We start from the raw sequence: 19,911 nt of genomic DNA, 5'->3' as shown, positions 1-19,911 counted from the left end.
AAAGTACCCTTTGCTACTAATCAAGTTTGCCTTCAAACCTTTACAGGAACAAACATCTTTTCCAAACTGGATCTGTGCAGTGCTTATCACCTGGTCAGGATTAGGGAAGAGAATGAGTGGAAAACTGCCTCCAATTCACCACTTGGACACTTTGAGTATCCCCTTGCCCTTTGGATTAACTAATGCTCCTGCTGTGTTTCTGGCCTTAGTTAATGCTGTGCTTTGTGACGGCTGAACAGATTTGTCTTTGTCCACTTGGAAAGAGTGGGCAGATGAAGGCGGATCTGGGAAAAATGAGAGCAATCGACGAATGGCCTCACCTGGTGGGAGGCAAGCTGTCTCCAAACAGTCACAGTCCAACTTTGACTGCAATCACTCTCAGACAGATTGGCAAAGGTTTGCACAGAACTCATCTAATATAACTGCACAGAGACTGCCTACATGTTGCAATCAATCTCAGTCTGTCTCTTTGCAATAGGGGACTCAACTCAACTGATTACCAGTCAGTTGTGTTCTGGTTATATGCTTTATAAAAGCAAGGTTGCCAAGCATGTATGTCATTTTGCATTTAAATTGGTGTCCTACAGCAACCATGTCACCATTTGTGGAGGAATTTCTATTTCAAAACTGAGATTCTGGCTGGACTCTAAATGTAATGTAGATGGCAACATATCTACAAATCTAGAGTAGAATACTAATCTGCTTTAAAATCACTGCCAGTTCCTTTTCTCAGTACACCACATACCCTACTACCCCTACCTCATCACAGCCAGAAAAGAGCCCCAGCCAACATTATGACACGGCAGCTTTACATGTTGAAAACATTCTGCTAGAGCAGTACACCTGGAATAAAAAAAATGTTTGCTGGCAAAGGAATTATTTTTGTTTTGTGCTGTCAACCAACCCACAGCTTTCCTGCCAAACTGACCAAGTGCAACAACCAAACAAGTGGAGGCTGCCAGTCAGCCTCAATTAATTAATTTCTGCTGATATAAAAACCACCAAAACATCCCAGTGGAGTCTGCACTGCAGAGTCCTTGATGTGTTTAATAAGCAAGTCTACAAAGTGGAGAACCACACAACAAGAATAAAAAAGTTCATCAGAGATGCTATTCCCATAAAAAAACTAACCTCCACCAGTGAAATATATTTACTTTAACTGGGGATTCTGCATCACCTGATGGAGAGGAGTTGTTCTGCAGCACAACCTAAGAGATTCTTCCTGCACAAAAGTGTAGGCAGCTGAAGAGTGCTGTGTTAGTGTGTGTGTAACTGCTTCAGCTAGGCATTATGTCTCTGTGTGTGAACATGTCTATCCAAGTGTTTGTGGGCTGTAGGGTGATAAGTGTGTGGGCGCAAATATCCAACAGTTTCTGCACTAGAGTTGAACGGAAAGGTTTACTTTCAGCCTTGGAAGCTGTATTGAGTCACATGTCGTAAAGCAGCTAGATTACCTCTAAATTGTCTTTATCAACCATAAAACTGAAAATCTAAGGAGAAAAAAATCTGTTTGCCTGGTATCTAATCAAACTGTGCTGTAAAAGTATATGGTTTTTATCGCTTTAACTGCAGGTAACTTTGGCTCTGCATTGCCATCAGCCAAATCACTGTCAAATTCACAACAAATATTTTATTTTTGTAGTTACGTTAATTAGTGGTTTTATTTTCTTAATGTCCTCTGAAGCTGGTATGAGACTACTATAGTTTGTGCAATTTACCCTTTCAAAGGTTCTTTTCACATTTATTGGCGATGTATGCAGCTATAACTTTTACCAGATAAACAGCAATGGCAGCTCCCAGTAACCATCCACAGTATACATCAACAGGGTGGTTTCTAAACTGGATGATTCTGGTTAACCCAGCCAGGATGGCCAGCATGACGAAAGAGAACACCAAGAGAGGCTTCAGTAGTTTGGCTGAGTCGGTCAGCACCGTGTTGAGGTACATCTGAAATACACAATTTCATGTGAACAAATCACTGTTTATTTTCCAATTTTTGAATATTTTATACAAAACAGACCTTGTTCAAACCTGACATAACACATATAAAAAACTATGTACATGTGTGAATGCAACAAGTCACAACTGCTGGGGCTGATAAATGAAGTTAATGCCGCAAACTGTCAGCAGTTCCAGAAGAGGCCACTAGGGGCTGGCCATTGCTGAGGTGCAAGACTTCCTTCTAGAAAGATGTTGCCTTCATAAACAGACATAATATAATTGGCTATGTTTATTTGCATAGAGAGCAGGAAAATCAGATATGATTATGTATATAATAAGATATCTATAGAGTAACTTATACTACATGCTCCTCCAAAAGTATTGTAACAGTGAGACCAACCCTTTTATTTTTGCTGCAGACCGAAAACATTTGGCTTGGACATTAAAAGATGAATCTGAGACAAAAGATCAACATCTCAGATTTTATTTCCAGGTATTTACATCTGGATCTGATACACAGCTTAGCACCTCTGGTCTGAACCCACCCATTTTTCATGTGAGCCAAAGTTTTGGAACATGTGACTGACAGGTGTGTTTTGTTGCCCAGGTGTGTCCTGTTACACTGATTACTGAAATATTAAATAGAGCTGAATGTCTGCACTCAGGTTCAGATCTGGGTTTTGCCTGTGCAGACTGTGCATTTATAGTTAGAGGAGGAACCAACATGGAAACCAGAGAGCTGTCTGTGGGTGAAAAACAAATGAAGCTGAGAGAAGATGGAAACTCAATCAGAGCCATTACACAAACATTGGCCATAGCCAATAACAACCGTTTGGAACGTCCTGAAGAAGAAAGTCGTCACTGTTGTTCTAAGTAACAGATGTGGAACAGCCAAAGGAAACAACAGCAGCTGATGACAGAAACATTGTAAGACCCTAAAACAGCTGTTAGTGACATCAGCAGCAACCTCCAGAGGGTGAAGGAGCGAAGGTTTCATAATCTGCTCTTCACAGAAGACTTGAAGACAGAGATGCAAACCACTAATTAGCCAGAAGAACAGGAAGGCCAGGCTGGGATTTGAGACAAGCCTCAGACAAGTTTTATGGCCTGATGAGACAAAGATGAACTGTTACCAAGGTGACGGAAAGGCTGAAGTTTGGAGAAAGGACCTGCTCACGATCCCAAACATACGAGCGCATCGCTGAAACACAGTGAGGTGATGTCATGGTTTGGGCTTGCATGGCTTCTTCTGGGACGGGCTCATTAATCTTCATTGATGATGTCACGCATGATGACAGCAGTACAATGAACTCAGAAGACTGCAGAAATATTTTGTTAATTTAAAGAAAGATGCAACCAAACTGACTGGGAGATCCTTCATCATGCAGCAAGATGACCCGAAACACACTGAATTCATCAGAGGCAGGAAGTGGAAGGTTTTAGACTGGCCTGGTGAATCTCCAGACTTAAACCCTAAAGAGCATTTTACCTGCTGAAGAGGACACTGAAGGGAGTAACCCCCCAAAAACAAACAAATGAAAGAGGCTGCAGAGAAAGCCTGAAAAAGCATCACAAAAGAAGAATCCAAACATTTAGTGATGTCAGTGGGTCACAGGCTTGATGCAATTATTGCAAGCAAATGATTTGCAACTAATATTAAGATGTATTCACTTTAAGTTTATCTGTTCCAATACTTTTGCTCACAAGAAAAATGGGTGGATCTGATGCACAGTTCAGACAAAAGGTGCTCTCCTCTGAACTGTGCATCAGATCCAGATTTAAATAAATTGAAAAAAAAACTGAGATGTTGATCTTTTGTCTCAGATTGATTTTTTTTTTTATGTCAAACTCACCCAGCAACAGTTTTCAGTCTATAGCAAAAATAAAGGGATTAGCTTCACTGCTGTTGTGTTCTCACACAGTGTAGGTGTGAAGTGACGTTTTTTGTGCATCTGGATAACCCAAGAAGCATGTTAATGCCAGGTGTGAACAGGGCCATAGTCAGATTCATGTCTCATTTGACATATGTGTAAATGTGGTAACCACTTACCGAGATGTAGACAGCAGCAAAGGCAGCCAGAGTAGCATGCTGGGAGGGGAAAGATTTCCTATAAAGCCAGAGAGAAAGAAAGGAACGCAGTGTACTTTATGCTAATTATCATGTTCAGACAGCTGAGGACAATGCTGAATATTCATCTGGAACAGAAAAGTGACTTTCAAAGAAACTTAGAGGTGTGAGTTTGTGTGTGATGAAGTGTGTATGCTGACAAATCTGCCTAAGCAGGTGTTTAATAAGTCCAGCGTGTGAAGGTAACAGCTCAGCCTAACCTTTTATATGTGCTTTGCCACTTAGTAAATCCAGCTTATAAGCTATAGCTTGATATAATATACTGTGTGTGACACATAAATTCAGCACAAAAAGTTAAGAAATTTGGTTGATTATTTCATTGCTTTAATAATGCTTCATAGTAATAATTCTTACACCATTGGCAAGCCTGTTTATTTCCCCTTAAATGGAGCCACATTTGTGGGAAGTGCATTTGTCGGTTGAGCAGCAGAGTTGATTATGTGGGTAGCACCCACAAAAAATTCTTCTAATGCTACATTATTCTGCTATTGACTCTTGCTTGGTGTCATTTATTGGATTAGATGAAGAAATAAGAAAACTGGCAATTTAATAATTTATTAATTTAACAGAGGCCTCAGCAGCATGTGGAAGAACCACACACAGCCACAACAGCCTGGCACCTCCTCCTCATGCTGGTCACCAGCTTGGTCACACACTGCAGTTGGATGGGATTCCATTCTTCAACCAGCATCTGTCACAAGTCAGCCAGCGTGGTTGTGTTGACACAAAGGTCACACCCAAAATGACCCCACAAGTGTTCAGTGGGGTTGAGGTCAGGACTGCAGGCAGGCCATCCCAACCTCTCCACTCCCAAATTCTGGAGGTAATCTCTGATAAATCCCACTCTGTGGGGGTGAGTCCTGTCACCTTTGAGGACAGAGTTCGATCCCAGACTGTAGAGATATGGTATTGCCACTGGTTGCAAAATCTCATCTTGATATCTCTCTGCACTGTCAAGCCTGATTGTCAGTGCCTGGGGTACAAGAGGCTCAAAACAAGACTCAATAGCAGGATAAGCTGTTTGGCATTGGCAGAAAAGATTTGGCAGGTTTTTCATGGGTGCAGCGCACATACTCAACTCTGCTGCTCAACCCACAAATGCATTTTCCTTAAAAATGTGGCATTCCAACAGTATAAGATTCATTGCCAAGAAGCATTTTTACAACTAAGAAATAGTTGACCAAACACAAATTTCCTTACTTTTTGTGCTAAGTTATATCTACATTTAAGTATCCAGAGTATTGTTCATTAAAATAATTAATTGGGTTGCACTTAGTAGGTCCTATTTTATTTGACATGTGAAAATTAAATCACAATACTGAGAAATGCAATGGTCTGTTTAATCTGTTTACACATTTTCATAAAGAAGGCCGCCTGTAATAATTCTGTTTTCACAAAAGAAATAAGATTTTAATTTCATGAAAGAAATGGTATTTTGAGATTTAATTAAACAAAAACACCCTACGAATTTTAAAGGAACTCAAGATGACTGAGGATGCCTTCTAGACTCCACATTTAATTTCAGTGTGAAGTTGCTCAGCAGTGTGGCATGTACAGGCACAGAGAACATTCTGTTTTACATTACTGTGTCAGAAGGTTTCATTGAAGCATCCACACAGTTTGGATTGCGTGCTCTTTTTTCTGTGATTCTAGAGCTTCTGCTATCTAATGCCATAAAAATTGCTGTGTGCACTTTACAACTAGAGGCAGTTTAGTGAATAGTACAAGCAATAGTGTGTGAAAAATCTGTACTTTGGTACTTAATCTCATAACTACACACACAAAAGAAGAATTTCCATATAAGAAATTTTGTGGCATTCCAATAGCAGGAACTGCCCCTGTAGGAGCTCTACCAGTACTGTTTTTGGTGGAGCATAAAGTACTTAATTCAGAGCCGGTATTTCTGAGCTACCCTGAACTGCTGTGCAGGCCTTAACTGTGATTCAATAACCCAGAATAAACACTTTAACTGACTTACACGCTTTAAACAGCAGTCTTCCCCTCTCAAACTTCAAAACTGCCATATAGGTTAACAGACCAAATGACAAAATGCTCCACTGTAGTAGTTTCAGAATTGTTGTTGTTGTCAAAACTAATTATTATATCCTCTTTTGAATGTTGTGGATCCTAAACACGAATGGAATCAAAAGTCTTGTTAGGACTTGTTTTGGAAGGCTGTGAGGTTTGGTTTTAGCCACATGCACAATTTTTAAAAATGTTTTTTTTTAGTACTCCTTCACTGTAACTGTATCCTACCTGAGTGGTCCAATAATCTGACTGTATTTTGTATAGTTTTTGTATTTGTAACCGCAACAAACTGAACAACCCAAGTGTGTTCAAGTGAACTCTCATAAACCTCCAGTCTTAACCCTCTAAGGTCTGTTATCACCTGCAATAAAACTAGCTCTGCTTTTATTTATTTATTTATGTTTGAGAAAATCAAAACAAGCTTTATTGGAATAAATGAAACATTTTCTTGATAAGCGTCACCTGAAATTATTTTTCTTTATTCCATTATTGCCCAAACCTGGGAAAACAATTTCATAAAAACAAAAATTTCAAATTCTGATTGTTTAGGGTTAGAGTTAGGGTAAGGGTTGGAGTTGGGGTCATCACTGATGACAGCCTACACTTTAGATGATTAATGGGTATGTGGACAGTGTGTCAGTTACTGGAAATACAACCTTCAATAATAGCATTACTTAATGATACAACAGATGTGGATATGAGGGCAGATCTTAGACCTTAAGCACTTTTTTTGTACTAGATGCAAACAATAGATTTTTTTTATTCTTATTTTTCAATTTATGGTTTTAAAACACCAGTTAACAACACTAATTTTATGATGCTTTATATTGCAAGGTAAAGACCTTACAATGTAAGAGAGAGCACTCCAACAATCAGATGATCCCCCTGTGAGAAAGCACCCTTATCAGTGGGGAGGAAGAACTCTTTTTAACAGGAAGACCCTCCAGGATCAGGGAGGGGAAGTCACCTGCCTCTGCTGGTCAAAAAGGAAAAGTCTGAAGTCTAATTCTAAAAGTAGAGAGGATGTTGTTCTTCTAAACCCAAACACTGATTTTACAATTATGCAATAAGAACACTCAGCCAAGTGCTTATGGCACATTTAGTGCCATGTGAGATTTGTAGCTGTAGGCAAAATGATCTCAACCATATGTGTGATCTATTACTGATAAAAGAAGATCTAATGATGTGGCATTGTGGTACCACCTTGCCTGCATGCAGACCTTTGAAAGGCTCTGACTTTCTTCCTACATCCAGGAACTAATGTGAATGTCGACGGTTGATTGTTACATATTACAAGTGTGAAATACTGGCAATCTGCCTCCGTTTGCAGCATGCAGCCAGCACCATTTATACGTCAATGAAGGGTATTTTCCATCATTCCTTCCACTACTGTTATTTATGACACATTTCCCAATTTGAAGCATGAATCTATTGAAACAAGGTGCCAGCAGCAGCATTATAGTATAATAGTAGTCACACAGCATTCTAGCATCACAGTATGAGTCAAATGTAAGCTTAAAATTAGCCTAGGTAGTGTTTTCAGTAGTAGTATAAAATAACTGCTTAATACTTTAATTTAACAATACCTAAAGTAACTTGTCAGCAGCTTGCAGAATACTGTCACATAATAAAACTGAAATCTTTCTACCTTAGATGTTGTATCTTGAGTTGAGCTTCTTAACTAGGCATCAGTAATTTCCATCCAAAGTTTTGCTCTTCCTGTCGTATGGAGTGCAACTAGTGAGTGCTCCAGCGCTCTGTGGAGTCATTTGGGTTTGCACATCACCAGCCTGGTTGGACTCAACGGTGTGTTTTTGCCTCAAGCGGTGAGGCATCTTTAGTGGGAACAGTTTTCTTGCCTATTTTGCAAAGCACTGTGCTTTGTTGAATGTTGTTGAAGTAGCTCCCTGTTTAGATTCAAAATCATCAGTGAAGGCCCACATGTAGCTCTTGCGCTCAGACATGCCCAGGTTTGTGTCACTGTTGCATACACTACGGAGTGTAAATGCATGGCATTGCTATAGTAATTATTAGTATGAGTGCTGTTAAGCACTCACATTATTGTCATCCTTCTCCATTATACCATTATAAAATGTAACTTTTCATGAATTTTATTTTTGCCATTTGAAATGAATGGCGAAAGCTTCAAATCCTCTTTCTTCTGCATACTTCATACTAGAGAAAACGTTCTGGAGAATTTTGCTATTACTTTTCTTTTTTTGTAACTGTTCTCATTTTTAAAATATTTAACTTTTTATTAATTTTTTGGCCCACTGAAATGAATAGAGAAATCTACTTCTTCAGAGTGACTGCGTGTCTCCTGGAATCTGGGATGGGAGACACAGAAAAACTTCTGGCAATGGCACGTATTGATGTGCCATAATGGAGGAGTTGGACTACCTGTGCAAACGCTGTAGGGTCCAGGTATCACCTCATGCTACCAGTAGTGACACTGACCCTAGCCAAATGCAAAACCAGTAAAACACAGTCAGAAATAATGAGGAGGGAAAAATTGTGAGTGTCCTCCACCTGTAAAACCGTTCCTGCTTTGGGGGTTGTCTCATTGTTGCACCTCTAGTGCACCTGTTATTAATTTCATGAACACCAAAGCAGCTGAAACTGATTAACAACCCCCTCTGTTGCTTACTGACCAGATCATTATCACAGAAGTTTAACTGACTTGATGCTGAACTCTGAATAAAAACTGTTCATTATTTTTGAGCAGTATATTTCATTTGCAAACCCTTACTTGCAGATCTTAACGTCCATCCATCCATCCATCCACTTCCGCTTATTCTGTTCAGGGTCGGGGGGGGGGGGGGGGGGGGGGGGGGGGGGGGGGGAGCCTATCCCAGCTGACATAGGGCAAGAGGCAGGGTACACCCTGTACAGGTCACCAGCCTGTTGCAGGGCCAACACAGAGAGACAGACAACATCCACACTCACATTCACATTCATGCTCTCATTCACACCTATGGGCAATTTAGAGTTTCCAACTAACCTAACCCCAGTAAGTGCATGTCTTTGGACTGTGGGAGGAAACCGGAGTACCTGGAGAAAACCCACGCAGACACTGGGAGAACATGCAAACTCCACACAGAGAGAGAGGGAGGGGCATGGGCCAATGTGGAATCGAACCCAGGCCTTCCAAATGGTGTAGAGATTTGTGAGATTTGTGTGTGCATAAGTGGATCTGTCTGTAACTGGATCCACGTGTGTGTATCGCGATCTGTATTTTGATCTGTGTGTCTGTAATCAGTCTGTAACTACCTCTTTCGGTTTGTTCAGTGGCTTCATCTGCAGCTCGTATTGGAGCCGTGTGAAAACAGTTAGCATGTGGTGAATCCCGTAAACTTTACGGGATTCACCACATGCTAACTGTTTTCACACGGCAGGGGGTGGGCCTGCTCTACACACATGGATCCAGTTAAAGACAGATCGCGATACACACACATGGATTAATTTACGGACACACATAACTTTTGCTACAATAATAGCCCCATACATTTTACTGATACAGGGATACCAAATAGCAAATATTTTATTGGATACATTAAAAATTGAAAGGAGCCAGAAGAGGTGGTTCAGACATTGGACCAGGATGCCTCCTGGGTGCCTTTTGGATGAGGTGTTCTGGGCATGACCCAGGACACACTGGAGAGATTATATCTCTCGGCCAGCCTGGGAACGCCACAGTGTTCCCCCGGATGAGCTGGGTAGCTGGAAAGAGAGAGGTCTGGGTTTCTTTGCTTAGGCTGCTGCCCCTCGACCTGGCTCCAGATAAGTGGAAGAAAATAGATGGATGCATGGCATTAAAGTACTCCGGGAACACTATGAACAACAAGGCTCATCTCATGTACCACCATCCTGAGATAACGTTAGCTGAGCACACTTTCATTGAATCGGCTCAACCAAAAAAACTATCCAACTGTCAGTGTTAAGGGCTTTACACACCGAACACATTGCGAAAAAAGAAAACGAAATTCCAAATCTTTTGGGTGTGAACTTGTGTAACCTACACTGCTCAAAAAAATAAAGGGAACACTCAAATAACACATCTTAGATCTGAATGAATGAAATATTCTCATTGAATACTTTGTTCTTATTGAATACCGCTGTGTTCTCGGAATGAATCAGCTGATTGGTTCACGTGATTTGCTGGTTACGCGTGAAGGAGCGAGAGCGAGACAGTCAGCCAGGTTCATACTCGCATAGTTTTAGCGTTGTTATGGCCAACAGTTACTGCTGAGTTATGAATTAAAGACAACCTTTGCTGGCTCGTCCTTTCAACGTGATGACGGACGCTGTCGTATCAAGACTAACGCAAAAGCGGTAGTTACACAAGCACACCTGGTTAATGCCATGTTTTCCCAGCACTCTGCTCGACAACACAACGCGCAAATATGCATCTATCTTTATTTGTAAATAGAACCTGATATCATGATATTTGGTCATGACGTGTGCCTCAAACAGTGCAAAGATGCTTCAGATCACTGAGGTGTGTGAGCGTGTGCGTGCAGGTTTGTAATTGAAAGCATTGCACTTTTCCAGGAGAGGGCGCTATAATTGAAACTTCGAGTAATGAACCTATTTTCGAACCATTTGGCTCAAGTGGTTCAGTGCTTCACAAAAGCTTAATTTTCTCATCACTAGACTGAAGTCACTCAGACACGCAAAATACAAAATCCCAAAGTCCAGGCATGAACTAAGTCCATAATGCAAAAGCCTGGAATACCAAAAGGGAAACCGCTGAAAGGTGCCCACACAGATGACAACACAACCATGAACAGAAGAAAACTGAGGGTTTAAATACATGCAAGGTAATTAGGGAGAGTGAGGACAGCAGGGAAGAACAGGTGAACCAAATAACTAATAACAAGGGAAGGAAAGCTGAACACAAAGCACACAGGGCAAGGGACTGCCAAAATAAAACAGGAAGTGACCAACCAAGACACAAACACAGACTTGCCACAACACGAGGAATAGACTACACAAGAAACAAGGGATAATAATGACACAGACGGACAAATAGACACTGGAACACAGAGACACGGGGAAGACAGGAATGGAATACAATAACGATAATTAAAAGCAGATCTAAAACAACTGAGAACCTAACAGTAAGCAAACTGAGAAACACAGCAGATACAACAAAAAACAGAACCTCACGGAAAAACACAAAACACTGTGCCAACAGCCCAGGATCATGACACCAACACTAGACAGAAAATCAAGTTTTGGGTATTTTAAGCATTTCAGCTCAAATCTTTCAGCATTCACGTTGCATTTTTGCCAGGCAATGCCTTTTTCTAATATTGCAATATGACATTTTTATTTCACCTGAAAATTTATGCCAGTATTGTGGACGATATCATGACATAGCCTTACAGCTGACAGCTAATGGCTTAGTTGATACCCTCCTACACATCCAATTAACTATCACATAGGACATGCTATTTAAGCTACTGCAATCTGCCCACATTATCTGCAAGCCACCGTGCAACCCACCTCCACTCCTTTCATGCTATATTTGACTTAATCAGTGTTATATCTTTTGTCAACAGTGCCTGCTGTGTGTAGTTGAGTAGCTCAGTTACTAAAATTAAACTGATGCTCGGTGTTGCAGACATTTAAATGCATTTTTATAAAATGCATTTAATCAAAGCATGTTTGTGCTGTACACTAAAGCTCAAGCTGGAGTGAGAAGAAATCTACAGTCTATTTGGCATTTACAGTGTAAGTTAGACATGGACAACAGCCTTCATGCTCAACTTGTAGCATAGCTGGCAGCAGCAGTAGCATAACAAGCAGCTTCATCATTCACGGCAGCGCAGAGTGCAAAAAATAACAGCATATAGTATAATATGTATACTATGACAGCAGCTAGAGGCCACAAGGATTTTTGCTTTCATTCTGGTTTACCATACACTACTTCCTATACACAGTTCCACCAGCAGGACATTATGTTGAGTATAAAATGTATGTTGAAGTTATCATGCTACGTATCTTGCTTCATATCTCTTAGCTGCGATCACTCCTTAAAGTCTCCAGTTCATAGAAATCACCGAGTGATGAGTTTGTTCTCTTGGGGTGCTCTGTCAGGTAACTTTTTTTTTTGCTCTTTTCAGGGGCTTGTCCCCTTATTTTCTACTCCCAGTATTTGGAAGACATACTATTCATTCAGTGAAACTCTTTTCTTCCTTTTTGATCATAGTCCTGTTATAGGAAAAAGTTGTGTCTGATGAGGTTAGAGAAATTGTCATGGAAAAAGGCTGCTGTAGCCATTGCTTACAAAGTGATAAGTTGTATAAGCATTCAATAATAAAACAAATGTAAAATCTACAGCGATGCTATAAATAAAAGATGAATAACACTGAGTAGATATCAGACTCTATCATGTACAAAAAAAACTGATATTTGACAGTTTAACAGAAAAACCTGAATGACTGACTCCTATAGTCATATAGGATCCAGTGGCTCTGTAATGGTGTAGGGCTGTTTTAGGGCTGTAATATTTGAGTCCACTTGTTCTTAGAGGGAAGAGTCACTGCAAATCAACACAAAGGTGTTTTACATGATCACCTTTATCTTACGATGAAACATTTAACTACTATGTTATGGGGAGCCCGATATTCAGTTCTAGATCTGAAATTTTATTCTTAAATTCTGTTATTGTTTGCATGATTTGCAATTCAAAATAATTCTACTGTATTAAAATGGACATAGCTACAATGTTGTCCTCCTATTGGTTTCTCAAGTCCCATTCTGAAGCCTTGAAATGAGCATTTCCACTGTCTTCATTTTGGTTGCAAAAAAATGGGCGTGATGAGGAAAGGTGGGTTTGACTGTGAAACCGCACGCTCATTGATGACTTGTGATTGGCAACTTGTCAACCAATGAGTGTGCAGTTTTATACCACATATAATCCTCACACCTGTCGCTATGGGCGGGCCCTAGGGGGCCGTGCCCGCCCACTGATACGCTTGGGCCCGCCCTGGCCCGCCCACCCAAGCCAGATGACAGTCACAGATCTCAAATAAATAAATAGATAAATAAATAGATAAATAAATAAAATAAGCAAATAAAATAAGCAAAAATAAGCTAATAATAGTGGTGCCCCCCTGTTGGATTTCATAAGCCCCCCTTAAGACTGAGATCTGGTGACGGGACTGATAATCCTCCATTTTGAAAAATGGTAAGACCAAGATTTATAAAAGAGACTTGAGTTTTTATTCAATATGACCCAAAATGAGTGAATGAGCCCATAAATTCAGTAGGAAAGTGCTTACAGAGGTCAAGACAGAAAGCTGTTTTCCCATAGACTTCTATAGGACTGGTCGTCTTTTAACAACCACAGCTATCGCCATCTGGTGGGCTTCAGACAGGAATGCAGGTTTTTAGGCACTTACACACTCACTTAATTTTTCTGACCTGGAAGCTACATCCATGATTTATACAATCCACGTGTCTGAAAAAAATATGGTTTCGCTACTCTTCCTTAAAGGCCACTTTCCCTTTCAAACCAAATTTCTTCTGACTGGCTGCCCCTTGTTAACAAATTTTTTGAACAGCAGGTGAGTGGGGGCTTCTGAGCTCACAGCCAGAGCTCTGTGCCTAAGATGACTACATTAGGGATATCCCCTCTCAATGACTCAACCAGGGCACAGAATAAAAAAATACTAACTTCTTTGAGTTTAACAGTAATGTAATTCATGTGTTATGGCTTTGATAGTCAAGAACCCAGCCCAGCTGAACACCTGTAGTAGCTTTCGAACTAATGTGCAAGCATTCCACACCACAATCATCAAAACAGCAAATTTGGGAATGTCTTTTGGAAGATAGTTGTTCTATCCCTAGAGCAGAATTCCACAGATTTGGAGAATCAATGTGAAGGAGCACAAGAGCTTTTCGCTCAGTCTGTGATGACCATTTTATATTGTTTTTTCTTTTAATTTCTCAGTATTTTGGTCCTTTGTTAGATCAATTAGGAAAAAAAAACGCCCTATTAGAAAAAAACCCTATTAGAAAAATAGCATATGGCACAGCTATGATCAAAAGCATTCCTGTACGTAGATTTTTATAAATGCCCTTAAAAATCTGATTCCATGGAGTGAATGAGTGTGTTTTTGTGCAAAAACTAGAATAAAATGGATTCTGCATACCCACAGAATCTCAACACACCCACATGCATCCTCTGCCACACCAACTCATTCTCTAAACCACCACCCCCCACACAGTAAAACAAAGCCTCACCTCCCAGCATTGATGAGCCCTATGTCTTGTCCAGAGCAGATATCTTCTAGGATAAAAGCTTCATCACAGGTGGACATGTTAATGTGGGTCAGGTTGGGTTTGCACACATCCAGCCAATATGGAGTGTGCTGACCAGTGGACAGCTGAAGAATATCCGTTACCAGTGCTGTCACACACAGGCCGAAGATATGGACGCCTGTGAAAAATAAACTTTTACAACAGAGTACACTACACATAAACATACTGTTACTATTATCCAGTTCAACATACGTATTTTAGTCTTATTACATAGCACAGTTATTCAGAGGCTCTATAGCGATGTACACATTTAACATGCAAAAGGTTCCTGGTTTGAGACCAGGAGGAGACAAAAATCCCTCTGGGTTAAGGAAGGGTACCTAGCATAAAAATCTGCCAAATCAAATTAGTGGAGCTGTCTGCTGAGATGACCCCCTGTAATTAAGGGAGCAACCGAATTTGCAGTAAACAGCTCATCTTTGTCTTCTGACAATAATGCTGCTTTTAAAGCTGGTCCCTTTTGTTTCTCATCTGTTAGTGTTTCTATGCTTCTTGGAGCCACTAATACACACACACACACACACACACACACACACACACACACACACACACACACACACACACACACACACACACACACACACACACACACACACACAATGAGCAGCAGGCTACAAAGAATGTGTCCTCCTACCTATGAAGCGTACAGCCCTGCGGATGTAGGAGTTGAAATTGCAGCCTGCAGCATTGATGTTGGCCTCAGTCTGAGTGGCTGATGACTTCCTAGACAGATAGCAGTACAGGATGGCCTCTCCTATCAGAATCTATACACACACACACAAAGAAAGAATAGTGTTGTCAAAGCAGCGTTTTGTGTGATATGGTTATTTGTCTGATCTGCTGAGGGCATTTACATATTACTGTAGCTAAAGGATTCAAATTAAAAGCATAAGATTTGGTTAAAAGCTAGCCCAAACTTGAAAGTGGACCAAGACTTAAAGTGCGACTACGTCACTTACAAAACAACACATTGCTTCTTTGACAAATAAGAAATGCTTATGAGGAATAACGATTCAGTGTTTTTGCTGATGTGCCCTTTAGTAGGTCTGGCATGCCTCTGTATCAGTGACTGGGAATCTTCTGGATTGACATTTTGAACTTTTATTTTCAAAGAATTAAATAACAATGTTTTGAAAATGTTTAATTCTTATGAAGGCTTCTTCTTCAGCACTTGAATCCATGACAAATTTCTCTTAAGGGATAATAACGTATGTTGTATAATTTTGCTGTCAATGGAGAAAAGACAGGAAAGCTGTCAGAAAGACACGTTGAGGGTGTATTTGAAACCAGGCCTCGGCATTAGCCTTACAGTATGTAGGCTGCCTGCTCAACCCAGTGAGCTAACCCTGTGCCCGTGGGGCGCTATCACATGCATGGCTCCATTGCAGCTGAGCAGTTGATATGTGACTCAGCAACCCCAAGTATGAGTCCATGACTCATGCAAAAGAATGACAGACCCCATCCAAGTAAGAACAGTATCTATCCAGGGAGGTAGAGATGCTTAAGCTGTCACGCTCTCATTCAGGATAGTAATTGCTGCTTGACTGTCATAGACTTCAATTTGCTACAGGATCTATACATCCCATGATACTGATGCTCAGAATTGGTTACAAAAAAATGATGAACAATGGGATTTTGCCATTAGATCGTGACTCTTGGAGTGGGTGTAAAATTGATTTGTAGCAGTTTTTAGACTGTCTTACAGAGGTAACCCTAAACCCTAGGAAAAGTGGTATCATTCAGGGTGTTCTACTGGTAACGGGAGCTGAGATATGCTATTTTCTTTCTCTGATAGTGGCCATATTGGATATTTTGTATACCGGGCACCAGGTGGCCTCAACATGATGATGTTGGACATGTTGAAAATAAGACAAAAGCTAGACCCAGCAAGATATGGATGAGGCACAGCGGGTTCTACTTGTTCATACATTAGAGGAACTGCATAATTGTAGCATAAGAGTGGTATGTGTCACAATGGATGGGTATTGCCTAAGCATTTGCAACCAACTTGGGTGCTAGCTAAAGCGAAACCCTGTTGAGCCCTTAAAAATTTTTTTTCCACATCTAGTGACTAGTGGGAGGGTGTTTGTGATGATGGATGCTTGCCATATGTTGAAGTTGGCATGGAATGTGCTGAAGGCTTACAGTCCAATAATCAGCACCACTGGACAGATAAACTGGAGATATATCTTTCATCTGAATGATGTCCAAACAAAAGATGGCTTGCATGCTTCACAGTTTTAACATTGTGAAGCAACAAATTTAACAAACAACAAATTTATTCAATAATGAAAAACTGAAATCGGAGGAGGCTGGCTAACATGTTTCCAGCTCCCTCCTTCCAACTTATATTACATCATGTGCTGTGTCTGGTTACTAAACCTACTGGGATGCCTACTGTACAGCGGACTGGAGTCAAAAGCTTACAAAAGTTCCTTTTCTTATTCAGTTTGCCTATATATTTAGATTTTTTTGGATTGTTTGTTTTTTACACCATTAATCATGGAGCCCTAATTTGTCTTCATCAACATTTAATAGCAATGCTGCAAACAGTGAATCCTTTTTTTATTTAAGAAATTAGGCTAATGACTATTGGGAACATGCTGTTTATGGTGATGATTCAGATACTTTCTGTTATTGCAGACATTTGCTTTTAGAGGATTGACAGGCTCTTTGACATTGTGAACAGCCGCAATCCCCATGCCAGAGGGTTCAAATCTCCCCTGGGTTCTTTGAATCACCTGATCCAGCCCTAACTATAAGCTTGATCATAAAGGAAATTTTTAAGCCTAATCTTAAAAATAGAGAGGGTGTCTGTCTCCTGAATCCAAACTGTTCCACAGAAGAGGGGCCTGAAAGCTGAAGGCTCTGCCTCCCATTCTACTCTAAAATATCCTAGGAACCACAAGTAAGCCAGCAGTCTGAGAGTGAAGTGCTCTGTTGGGGTGAAACGGTACTATGAGGACTGATTATTCAAAACCTTGTATGTGAGGAGAAGGATTTTAAATTCTATTCTAGATTTAACAGGGAGCCAATGAAGAGAAGCCAATATGGGAGAAATCTGCTCTCTCTTTCTAGTCCCTGTCAGGACTCTAGCTGCAGCATTTTGGATCAGCTGAAGGCTTTTCAGGGAGCTTTTAGGACAGCCTGATAATAATGAATTACAATAATCCAGCCTAGAAGTAATAAATGCACGAATTAGCTTTTCAGCATCAGTCTGAGACAGGATGTTTCTAATTTTAGGAATATTGCACAAATGCAAGAAAACAGTCCTACGTATTTGTTTAATATGTGCATTGAAGGACAAATCCTAATCAAAAATTACTCCAAGATTCCTCACAGTGTTACTGGAAGCCAAAGCAATGCCATCCAGAGTAAGTATCTGGTTTGACACCATGTTTCTAAGATTTATGGGGCCGAGTACAAGAACTTCAGTTTTATTTTACTTTAGAAGCAGGAAATTAGAGGTCATCCAGGCCTTTATGCCTTTAAGACATTCCTGCAGTTTAACTAACTGATGTGTGCATCTGGCTTCATGGTTAAATAAAGCTTGGTATCATCACCAGGTTCCTTTTCAGCACTGTACCCAAGCTGACAAAGAGTCAAGAGTTCTGTTGAGCCGAGTATTCCTTTAACGTTAACTAGTAATGACTTCGTGAATTTCTTCACAAATAAAATTTTAACCATCCATCCATTCACTTCCGCTCATCCTGTTCAGGGTCACGGGGGGACTGGAGCCTATCCCAGCTGTCATAGGGCGAGAGGCAGGGTACACCCTGAACAAGTCGCCAGCCTGTTGCAGGGCCAACACAGAGACAAACAACCTTTCACACACACATTCACGCTGTCATTCACACCTATGGGCAATTTAGTGTAGCCAATTAACCTAACCCCAGTAAGTGCATGTCTTTGGAATGTGGGAGGAAACCGGAGTACCCGTGCTTGCGTGGGTTTCCTCCGGGTACTCCGGTTTCCTCCCAGTAAGTGCATGTCTTTGGAATGTGGGAGGAAACCGGAGTACCCGGAGGAAACCCACGCAAGCACGGGGAGAACATGCAAACTCCACACAGAGAGAGGGAGAGGCCTGGGCCAAGGTGGAATCGAACCCAGGCCTTCCAGATGTTATTCTAACTGTGAGGCAGCAGTGCTAACCACTGCGCCACCGTGCTCTAATTTTTCTCTAATTTTAACCATTAGAGAAAAATTATTACAAATACTCATAACCATCTCACAGATGTATTTTTGTGATCTTCAGCTGCTTTCAGTACAGCTGGTATTTGTTTAGACTCACTCGCTCCAATTGAGCTTTCTGAGTTAACTTCAATAGTTACTTCCTCCAAACCATTAAAGTGTCTATTAGACATCATTTCTAAAAGAGTGCTCAAAGAAGTCTTTCCATTAATTATTTGCTTATAATTGCTTCAATCTTAAATATGATCACGCTGTCTTTATTAGTTGGCTATGTACCGCAGGCTTTTAAGGTGGCAGCAATTAAATCATTAGTTAAAAAACCATTACTTGAGCCCCTGGGTGGCTTAGTGGTGAAGCCGGCGACCCCATACATATGCCGCGTTGTGGTGCGGGTTCGCGTCCCGGCCCGCCGCCAATTTGCCTGCGTGTCTTCCCCTGTATCTTTCCCCCATTTCCTGTTTCTTTCCACTATGATAAAAAGCTGCTGTGGCCAAAAATGCTAAAAAAAAACAAAAAAACATCACTTGACCCAGCTGTCTTGGCTAATTATGGCCAATCTCCAACCTATTCTCGTAGGTTCCGTTTTCACTGAGTCCTGTTATGTTCCTAGTTTGTGTTGGTGTTGATCATCCACTTTAGTTCCTGTCTTGTTATTTGTTACTGTTACATTTTGATTTCTTAGTTCCCTTAGTTCCTGTCTCCCCAGCATCTATGTTCTTGTGTCTGTTTTGTCCTTTTGACATGTCCCTGGCCGCCTGTGTTTTATTCCCAGTGTTGTGACTAGTCTGCGTCTCCGTCCCGTGTTTGTGTGTTTCCTGTTTTACTTTGATAGCTCCTAGTTCATTGTGCTTTGTGTTTAGTTTTGCTTTCTCTGTGTTATTAGTTTCATTGGTTTCACCTGTTCTTTCTACTTGCCCTGATTACCTAGTTTGTGTATTTAAGCCCTTAGTTTTTCTCTGTTCTTTGTCGCATTGTCATCAATGATTCTGATTCTGTGTGTCACCCTGCCTGTTTGTTTCTGTTTAGTTCTGGCGCCCGTCCAGCCCAGTTATTTGTATTTAGCATTTCATGTAATTTCCTAATAAACACCTGTTAAACTCAGTTCTGTCTCGGAGCCTGCATCCTGGGGTCTAATCCTGCCTATCACACAGCCATCCATGACACATATTACCATATAACTCCAATAGGGGCACTTTGCTCTTAGACGTATGGTTCCTAGGGTATTTAAAAGTAGAATGGGAGGCTCAGTCTTCATGCCCTCTTCTGTGGAACCAGCTCCCAGTTTGGATTCA

At 40.8% G+C, this 19,911-nt stretch overlaps 1 protein-coding gene across 1 annotated transcript in view; it reads right to left on the bottom strand.

The window, feature by feature from the left end:
* The window catches only part of LOC115796508 (phospholipid phosphatase-related protein type 4-like), a 62,730-nt gene that overhangs the window by 19,999 nt on the left and 22,820 nt on the right, over positions 1 to 19,911 (bottom strand). The window contains exons 3-6 of the mRNA XM_030752936.1: positions 15,063 to 15,192; positions 14,351 to 14,546; positions 3,992 to 4,049; positions 1,774 to 1,947 (exon numbers count right to left, since the gene is read on the bottom strand). Coding sequence (XP_030608796.1) covers positions 1,774 to 1,947; positions 3,992 to 4,049; positions 14,351 to 14,546; positions 15,063 to 15,192 — 558 coding nt within the window. The remainder of the gene's footprint in view (positions 1 to 1,773; positions 1,948 to 3,991; positions 4,050 to 14,350; positions 14,547 to 15,062; positions 15,193 to 19,911) is intronic.

This window comes from Archocentrus centrarchus, chromosome 17, assembly GCF_007364275.1.
Source record: "Archocentrus centrarchus isolate MPI-CPG fArcCen1 chromosome 17, fArcCen1, whole genome shotgun sequence".
Classification (NCBI taxonomy): Eukaryota; Metazoa; Chordata; class Actinopteri; order Cichliformes; family Cichlidae; genus Archocentrus; species Archocentrus centrarchus.
The sequence above is the reverse complement of the archived record's forward strand: the minus strand, read 5'-3'. Positions and strand labels throughout refer to the sequence as shown.